The sequence below is a fragment of the Megalops cyprinoides genome, chromosome 2 (assembly GCF_013368585.1).
Source record: "Megalops cyprinoides isolate fMegCyp1 chromosome 2, fMegCyp1.pri, whole genome shotgun sequence".
NCBI classification, from domain to species: Eukaryota; Metazoa; Chordata; class Actinopteri; order Elopiformes; family Megalopidae; genus Megalops; species Megalops cyprinoides.
This window is the reverse complement of record NC_050584.1, coordinates 14430432-14440394: the sequence shown is the minus strand read 5'-3', so window position 1 is coordinate 14440394 and position 9963 is coordinate 14430432. Positions and strand designations below refer to the sequence as shown.

Sequence of the window (9963 nt, the reverse complement as noted above, 5' to 3'; positions counted from 1 at the left end):
AAACAACATGTCTTTTATACAAATCATTCTTCTAAAATAAATTATTCTAAATTTGTTCGTAACATACTATTTTAATGCATAACATATTAAATGTAATGCAGCCTGAAAGAAACAATAGAGATAAAGATTTCATGTTTAAGCAATTTAGCAGCTTATCAATAAAAGACAAGGTTAGGCTATATATTTATGAAAATACAGAGTAGAAAATGATTATGGAAAAGCATCATGGCTATTCTTTATACAAAACAGAGTACTATAATTAAGACACAGCCAACATAATTCAATTATTAACAAAAAAAAAAAAAACATACAGAACAACATATAATATCTATGTAGAAATTCTTCACAGAGATTTTATCCCTACAAATAAGAAAAGCTCTCCTCCCATACTAAATTTCAATGATTGCAAATGAAGGATGAGAAGAAAAAAAAATACATGAGCTACAGAATTATTTAATGAAAACTCAAACAGACAACAGGCTACACGCAGAAACTACTGCACAGGTTGACAGGCTTGGTCTATTAACATTTTTACAATTACAAATGTGGTTAAGGTCCCATTTAAAGCTGTGCTTAAGATTCAGACTGCAGGACTTCCTCCATTTTAAGGCAACGTTCATAGAGTGGGATCGGGAGAATGTCTATTTGGAGCTGGCTGTGTGGACAGCAGAAGCGTTGGGCTGGTGGCCACTTTGTACACCTCTGGCCCGGGTCCTGGTGGGGGTGACGGAGTGGGTGTTTCGGGAGAGGCTGAGGAGAGGGGACAATCTGTAGTGAGCATTTTACAGAGGAGGTAAACTGAGGTAAATCATAAAATGGAAAACTGAGTAGACTAATAGGTGATCCTGCTCAACAGGGGACTCCAGTGGAAGGAAAGGGGACTCCGGTGCTGAGCTTACCAATCTGTTCAGAGTTTCCCGGAGTGGTCAGGGGGCTGATGACAATGGTCTGTCCCGTCAGCGGGTCTTTGGCCAGCTGGGGGTGGTGCAGGTGGGAGGAGTCCGCAGGTAACCCTGTTGTGAATGTATGTGAATTGATATTGTGTCATTTAGCAGAAGCTCTTACACAATGATAACAATCTTGTTGATGTGTCTGCCTCAAGTGCATTTTGAGTCTTCCAAGATGTAAAAGAGGAAAAAAAAAAAGCAGTGGAAAATGAGCCAACAGGAAAGTGTATAACTGAGCACTCTGAGCACCCACCAAGTCAACAGCCTTCGAAAGGCCAATTTGGAACTCTTTAGTACAAACCTCCCAGCAGCATCTCCTGCAGCAGGTTGTCTATCTTGGCCAGGCCGAAGAGCTTGACAAACTGCAGCTGCTCGATCATCTGCCAGGTGATGCTCTGCAGGGTGGGCAGCAGCAGCAGCAGCTCACCGAAGCGCCCCCGCGAGTCGTACTGCCGGTCGTTGATGTAGTCCTCCAGGCTCATCTGCACCTGATACCTCATGCTCTTGATCTTTGAGGGGTCGCGGAGGCTCTTGGCATCTTGAAGCCCAAAATGGAGGACAGAGTGAAAGAGACATTACATTTTTGAATATTAGAAATATTAGAAAAGAACGGTAAATCAAACGTGAATTTGCCTATTTCCGTACAGTCAAAATTGAGCTTAACGAGCATATTTTGATTTTAAGAGGGTTTGTTTTACATGAACGCCTCTGCTCAAAAATAACATATTGCAAAGTGGATTGTATGAATGTAATTTAATGGACATAAACCAACCACATACAATGGCTTGAAAGAGGTGCATCAAGCGGTAATACCTGGGTCAAAGAACACAATGGCTTTCAGAGCCGCGTATTCATTGTCGTCGATCTGAATGTCTTGAAAGGGCAGCACCAGCTCGTCAAGGACACGGTTGGCCACACGACTGATCTCTGCCTCTGCACAGTTCCGGGGAATTACGTAACCACTTCCTGGAGGGGAAACGTAGCAACATTTAAATTTACAAACATACTGAGAGTCAGGAAAATGGTGTGAAAAGTTATACCATGACTTCATCAAGCAAAATCAATAATTACCAAGAAGCAGGATGTCCTTGTAAGGCATTGATCTCTTTGCCACTCCTAGCAAAAGGTGTTCCCCAGCATGTGCCCGCAACAGACTCACCTATCGGAAAAGAATATGTCAGCCAGCTCATAGAGGGCTTATCAAAGTACATTACACTACGGTTTAACATGCTCCCCGAGGACACTTTCATGCCAAAAGGAATTAATACATCCGCAAGACAGAATTATCTTGGTACTTATACGGGGCCACCCTGCCAGGGTGATCCTCCCCTGCGAAGGCCTAATGATTTAGCCCCATTGCCCGCAAAATGGCACAGAGTGTTTGCTTTGAAACAGACATTAGTTCCGCACTGATCCGATACCTGGTCATCGAGCGGCAGCTCGCCGAAGGCGGGGATGTACTTGGCCCACTCCACCAGCACCAGCAGCTGTTGCTTCATGGACTCGCACACGTCGGCGATGCTGGCGATGCTTTTCTCTGACGCGTCTGAGGACGCCGTGGGGCTGGGCAGGCCTATCTGCAGGAGACGGATGCTAACTGAGATGAAGTCACTTCTCGGGAAACGCTCATTATTTCACAGGCTGTTGATGCCCTCAAAAGCAAACTCAAGCAAGTAGTCATGCGAATGATTGGAAATTTTAATGACATTTCTGACGCTCGGATGGAGACTAATGTGCATGCAAATTAGTGCCGTCGCTACACATCAAAGTCATTAGCCATTCTGTACGTCAAGAATCACATTGTAAAAATAATGTAAATGAAACATATCATTTATCACTCCCTCAGCTGTTTAAATAAAAATGATAATTAGGATTTGGAACTAAAATGCAATTTTTGTATATGGAACACTATACTATACAAATGCTGAAGGCATTTTCGCTTTAAGATGAGCTGTGACGTTCCCCGGGGTTGTATTGTTTTATGGAGGATAATAACGCAGGTACGGTCGATTTTTGCATGAACGTACATTCCTTAAGGGAGTCGTTCTCAACGCAAGAGCTGTGTTTTCAACTACCACCTGCAGCAGTATTAGTTTGGATTTATTCATATTGCACTGTCAATCAGGAGGCCTGCGTGTGTGTACGCCAGACCGCAGCCAGGTGACTGCGGGGGCGCTTTTTATTACCTGCTGTGACAGTGACTCCGCCTGCGCGAGCACCGTGATGGGCGGCAGCTCCTGGGAGTCGTGTATGTGCCTCCTGGAGCTTATGCGGTCTCTCTCGTTCTGTACCGCTGGAGAACAAGCAAGCCGTTTAGCTGATTAGGGGCTAACGACAGCCGGCGGTGATTACCGACAGGCCAAGACACATATGTTTCTTTAATTCACTTAATTCACACTCAAGCCGGGCTCGGGTCCCTAGGTGGATTAGCAGCCATTAGCGGGGTGCTGCCTTAAAGCTGATCTAATCGCATGCATTAGCTGCCTCTCCGAGGAGTAGATTTCTCAGTGTCTTCTCTTGACCGAAGACGAATATTTCAGCTAAATAATCCCTCCTTTACAAGACAGGGGCCTTTCAGACTAGTGGCACGATACTGTTGCAGAAAAAAACCTATTTAAAACACAAGGTCCAGGTGAAAATAATGATTACTACAGGGAATAAAAGCACAAGTGACAAAGTCCATTTGATTGAAAAGCTCCATAGAGCAGGAGACTCAAGATGCATTTTATTGTGCGGTGCAGGTAGCTTTCCACACAGGGAAATGGAACAGTCTTATTCGGCTGGCTGAAACCCAACAGGGTACATAAATACCAAGTAACAAACAGAAGTAAAAGTTTAACCAATTGCGGCAAGGAACTTCATGTCAGAAAGGGTGGTGGAAGGGAAAGCACATGATCACCAGTCATAAACCACAATGCCAAGGTTAAGCGTCCAATAAACTGCGCATTCCTTTTATAAGCAACACTCCACTTTATGGCGCAACCTATCAAAATCCTAGGCTTCAGCAAGTTTGGCTCTTATATTACCACCTTCCCTGCCACTGCATGCATAGTATACATGTGTGCCTCTAATTCTAGAATGTCCTTTGTTTTTGTCACAGGTTTTAAGGAGTGACATGCAGGAATTGACATGCTGACATCCAGCATGAACATTCTTACCTTCTTTCTTCATCCCTGCTCGAAAACATTTATTCAGCCTGCAAAAACGGCACTGGTTCCTTTTGTCCTTGTCCACCACACACTGACGATTAAACCTAGCGGAGGAGAGAAAGGAGACAGGAATGCTTCACTGCAGGAACTCTGCATTATTAAATGTATTGTTTCCCTGATTTATCCCCAAGTGCGCAACATCTTCTTCATTCATACAGCAAGAAGAGAGCAAGAGTATTATTTTACTTGTGTTTGACCACACACATAATAACCATTGCTAAAGCTTGAACTACCCAGACATTTTGTATACCCTTCTCACGGAACCAAAAATAAAACTCCAATTTGTTATTTGGTAGTAATCACCTTCCAAACTGAGACAATTGCAAATTAAATCACCAAAAGGTGTTCTTCTGTCCTATCGCTCCACTGTCCCATTAGACCTTTTAGGACTACCCAGAGCCTTGAAACATTTACAGTATACACACCCATACATGTGATAACATGATATTACACTTATCAGAGATAATCCAAGGTGACATACCTGCAGGAATATACATGGTTCTTCCTAATGCTGCGTCTGAAGAAACCCTTGCAACCATCACAGCTGGATGCCCCATAGTGCTTTCCTGTAGCTTTGTCCCCACAAATGGCACAGTTGGAGCTCAGGCCACTGTCCCCCGGGTTCATGCTGTTCCCCTCTGCTGACATACTGTCTGGGAATTACAATGGTCCACAGGTATGCTGAGATTCAGGTGATCTATAATACATACGTGTTCTGGTAAATACTGCCACACACGCGCACACACACACACACGCACATCGTACTTTCAACAATCTTTAAACTTTTTTTGTTACAAATCACAAACCGGGAGACTTCTCAGGCAAAATGTTCACTCACCTCTCAGAGTGTTTAGCCACCAAGAAAAAACATCCAACTTGAGACTGAAGGCCACCGAATGACCTCACAGTGACACCCATCATGCTATTATCATGAGTGGACAACACTGGAAGGACTAGACTCCACTGCATTGGCATGAGATGTTCATTAAATCCGCTTACTTTTTACATGCTAATAATGCCAGCGAGTCAATGAGCTGTCGTACATGCCAAACACACATTCCAAAACCATTTGGCCAAAAAAGGACAGAAAAACTTTAACTCTTTCAACTTTAACAATTTTCAAAGTCTTACTCTATCGGACATTTCCCTCAAAATCCATTTCACACATTCTGTGCTGTACTTCAAAGTGGAAAAGTAAATTTACCTCTCTGAAACAAACATATGACCAAAATGAACCCTTGGGAAGGTCTTAAATTGGACATTCCACGCCCACAATGACCTTTTCAAGGCTAGTCAAAGGGTAGTCAAAAACTTTCCCATGAGCATTTTTTCCTCAGAACAACCCAAGATGCCTTTTTAAGTAGTGCTGTTTCAGGGCCCTCATGAACCTTTCCTGTGATTACACACACAGTACTGTAAAGAGACCTGATGATTCATGAAAGCACTGTCTACATTTTGCTGGCTCTGTCCCAGGTCAAACTGAGCAGATTTACCACTCACATGGAATTAATTGCAAAATAAATTGGTCCCCCAAAACTTAATAAGAAAGTAAACATTTGACAGGCATTAGGTCCTTGTTCTTGGCATTCCTCATGAGGGTCTGATAAACACAGTGTTAATACAAGCCTGATCCACTGTGAGAGGACACGAAAAGCACTGCTGGATTACACTTGAGCCTTTTATAAACAGAAATGTCAAAGAAATACCCTTTCTGACTGTCAAAACTCCACACAGAAAACCTCTGGAAGCCACAGGATAGAAAAAACAATGGGAAAAATTGTGTAAGCAACAAAATGAAGGTTAAAAAATTCTTCTATATGTTATTCTAAATTGAGGTAAAAAATGAAAGGTGGGGGATTGAATTCAATCCTCAGTTAAATTTTGACCCCAGCTGAACAACAGTGAATTCACTTTGCTAATTATTAGCTCATGGGTGACAGTACATGTCCTCATGAGAGAGAATGATTCAGCCGAGCACCACAAAAGTATAACTTGCAAGCCAGCTGCTGGCTGTCAGCATAGACGGAACACTACATTAAAATCTCCTTCTTCCAGAAGAGTGCAATTCTGCACACATATGCTTCAGAAGGGTACCCTTTCTGGCAGTGCGGCAGCAGATAAGATGAGTCACCATCCAGGCCTTGCGCTTGTGAAGTCATCATTTCCCATGACAGCCACAGCTAGCCACATGCGCTCCACTCCAACACTCACCCCCTCCATAAAGATCATGGGCACTCTCAAACTCCAGAGTGCTGTAGGTAGGATCCAGGCCCTCACAATAGTTGGCTACTTCCATGTCCAGAAGGGATTTGGAGAGAGGCATGTTGAGATCTGGCTGTCACCGATGAGCTCTCCTCACATACTATTTTACAGGCAGTGTACAGAAGCTAACCTGAAGTTACACCTCTCACTATCAGCCTGATTTGTGCTCTGCAAAGAAAGGGAGGAGCCTTGACACTGACTCCTGGCTTCCCAATTGCCCTGTACCTGTCTGTGTTCTTGATTCTTATCATAAAGATTAAGGAAATATGAAGTTCACAATTTATCTGATAGCTAACTTGTATGAAGAAGGCCAAAAGGTTAACTTAGAGACAGCAATCTGTGTATAATGGAAAGGGAATTTATTCCAAATCAGCAGATATTAAAGCAACATATCTGTATGTCAGTATATCCAATGCAGGCATGTCATATGGATTATGGTAATAATGGTAGGTTATGGTAATTTTATCTATGTAAAAAAGATAATGCTGGATTATTTAAGCAAACTAAATTGAAGGTGAAATTTACACGATGATTGTGCTACAACAAGATTACTTTGAAAGTTTGAACATTTCAGTCAGTATTTCTATCGTCATAATGGCAGTGCAAGGTCTTGTTTGTGACAGCATAATCTCTTTGAGAAGGCTGTGATAATTAATGAGTAACTTCAAAGAGAGGTTTTCTCATGTAGAGTCTCTGAAAAATACTTTTACCTTATACTGGCCTGAATGTTTGCTCCAAGTCAGAACCATGGACAGCACAGAAACAGGCCCAAATCCATTCTACCTGAATATGATCACTATACTATATATCCTCACATCTTTGAAAACATTAACAATTTCTGCTTGTCAATTGTTTTCAAATCAGAGACAAGTAGAATTTGTTTTCCCCAATCTCCTCTCTCTCTCCTCTAAATTATAAACGTGTACTTAACTGAGTATATGTAATGATTCTATTAGTTAAACACACCCTGACATATTGTAATCATAATATCGGAATCAAATATAAAATTATTATTCTTTGCCTATATATTTTAGCTGCACATTTAGTCAGAGAATGCATGCTAACATTATGACCTGTTGAATATGTGACAACAATCGCCATGGGAATTTATTGCCCCGTCATTGAGCTAATGAGGAGAACAGTCAGAAGATGCAATAGACATGGTGTATTGGCTCTAGGGACCCTTGATAACAGGCTTTTATTGATCACCTTAACTTTACCACCTTTAGGGACTTAGGCAAATGTTGATATTGTTGTCAGACTCTGTGTTTTATAAAATTATTATCTCATACTTTCACTGTAATTATGTTTACAGTACATAGCATTGCCTAGGTTTTCAAAAAAAAAAAAAACATGAAAGGGGATTACAGTTTAACTGAACACTGTGTATAAACCTGACTCATCACTCTCTACAAATAACTGCTAACAGTGCAACATCACTGTCACGCTGCCAACTATTAAAAAGGTGTTCCTACTAAAGAGTATGAAATAACACTGTCATAGATGTAATACCTTGGTTTTATCTGTCAGTACCTCCAAACCATAACTAAAAAGCCAGTTCAATGTTTTATTTCTCCTGAAATGTATATTAACATTTAACCTTGCTATTATCATTTAGCATATCTACCTGGATCATGTACACATGAAAAATCCTTCAGTATGAGGACATTAAGCCCAGGAAACGTAGTTGCTTGTCAATGCCAATCATGCATCAGTCAGCCATCTGAAAACTGTGCCCTAAATTTGAGGATACCTAGCACAATGCCCAAGGTACCTTTCAAGAAAAAAAAAAAGGTTTTGAATTGTGCACTCACTCATGGAGTAATTGTGACAATTAACATGAAGCTTGGCAATAAAAAGATCCAGATTCAGTACTATGTCAACCACAATTTACACAGCTTGTCCGCTTCCTGTAGCCACCAATTTAAGTATCATGAGTTGCTGCAGCAATGCACTATATATTTGGGAGCACATGTAAATCATTAGGTAAGGACAAAATAAAAAAAAAAAATTAATGTACTACTTTAGTGAATAGCTCATCGGTGTTTTGGGTCAATGAAGTGAACCTGCAATTCACATCTTTTCAAAAACACAGGCAGGCACTCATAAACTCATTAGGTAACTACAGTCAATAGCTATCAGTCTGACTGGCTGCTTTTCTTGTAAAACACTATAAGGTAAAACCTTTAGTGACTTAACTTAACTCAAGATATAATATACATACCCAAGAATATTCTAATTTTAATGAAAATATGTCACAGAAAGTAAACTGAATGGAAGAAAGGAGCTTGTAAATGTAATACATAACTTTAAATGGGGTGTGAACAAGAGTTAAAAAGTCCCTATCATTTCCAGGAAGCGTGTTTCAACCTGTGCAAGATGTCGGATATCATGGGATTTTTATTACACTTAACACACAGGGTAATCAGCAATGATACTGTATCAATTTTATGACGGGAAAACACCTATCACAGTGCAGGGCTACCCATCCATAGTGGAACATGGGAAATGTAGACGTTCTCTCTTGCTGCACTTCATGCATGTATGAAATTAAATGCCAGATGACTCTAGAATTAAGAAATATATAATCAGTGATGTCTGCTAGTTCGAAAGCCTATGAGTAACGATTAGGTACATGAAAACGACAGGGCTGTAATGTTGATTATTTTAAAGTTAGCTGTTTGCGCGACGTATCTAGCTATTTTAATTGTAGGTTATAACCTACAGGGGGCCTTATTTTCTCCGAAGCGTTTTCATAATAGTTTCAGAAAGGACATTTTCAGAAAAACAACACTCACGGTGTGTATCTCGAACTTGTTCGATATTCTTTGAGTTATAACTTTGGAGATATATCCGCGGTATGGCTGCATCAAAATTACATATAGTGACTTAAGGTTGGGAAAGACTTCTCGCAAACGAAACATAACCACGTGACCTAGTTTTCAATATGTTTCGTGAGTGTACGTTTCATAGTTATTTTGAGCTAAAGGTAAGGTTGCATACTGGAGTTTTGCGTCCATGCTTAAATACAGTACTATTGTAAAACAGTTTGCTTTCAACCTGCTGTATGACTATACGCCCTTTTAAACAATGTCTTACCTCCAGTCCTTTCACCCACGTCACGCATCAGTCCGGCCAAAAAGTCTCACCTTTGGTTCGTACTGAAGATTTCGTTTTAATGTATTCCAGACTCCAATCCACATTTGTTGGAAGCGGAGAGTCGAGTCAACACATAGGACATAATTCAGTGATAGCCCCATTCCATGTCGTCACAGGATCCAGCCATTAGATCGATTCACTAAACAAACTGAAACTTGGGTGGGGATGTTAAACAGTAACCAGCTTCAATAAAAAGGAAAAGAAAAGGTGGTCGGTCATTTGTTTATGGATACATATGAGAGGTGTGGGAAAGGAAACGCGAAGGGCAATACTGAGATGTTACACCTCAACATTAAACACTAATTTACTACTCGATAATAAATAATATAGTTCGTTAAATCCAAGTAGTACACGTTTAAGTACAACAGAGTTGAAAATACCATTTA

General features: G+C 40.9%; 1 protein-coding gene across 3 annotated transcripts; it reads right to left on the bottom strand.

Annotated features, from left to right (window-relative positions):
• Positions 1 to 553: 553 nt before the first annotated feature.
• hnf4g (hepatocyte nuclear factor 4, gamma) lies at positions 554 to 9666 on the bottom strand. 3 transcript variants are annotated; one of them, XM_036521669.1, is made up of 10 exons: positions 9518 to 9666; positions 4638 to 4809; positions 4106 to 4200; positions 3134 to 3240; positions 2369 to 2524; positions 2019 to 2106; positions 1761 to 1913; positions 1249 to 1485; positions 900 to 1013; positions 554 to 750 (listed from the first exon to the last, which is right to left on the bottom strand). In XM_036521669.1, the coding sequence occupies exons 1-10, from the start codon at positions 9543 to 9545 to the stop codon at positions 617 to 619; spliced, it is 1284 nt and encodes a 427-aa protein (XP_036377562.1). In that variant the 5' UTR covers positions 9546 to 9666; the 3' UTR covers positions 554 to 616. The 3 variants fall into 3 exon arrangements, with proteins under 3 accessions (XP_036377562.1, XP_036377563.1, XP_036377564.1); XM_036521670.1 differs by having other exon boundaries at positions 9568 to 9666; XM_036521671.1 differs by lacking the exon at positions 9518 to 9666 and adding an exon at positions 6368 to 6470.
• Between the last annotated feature and the right edge of the window lie 297 nt (positions 9667 to 9963).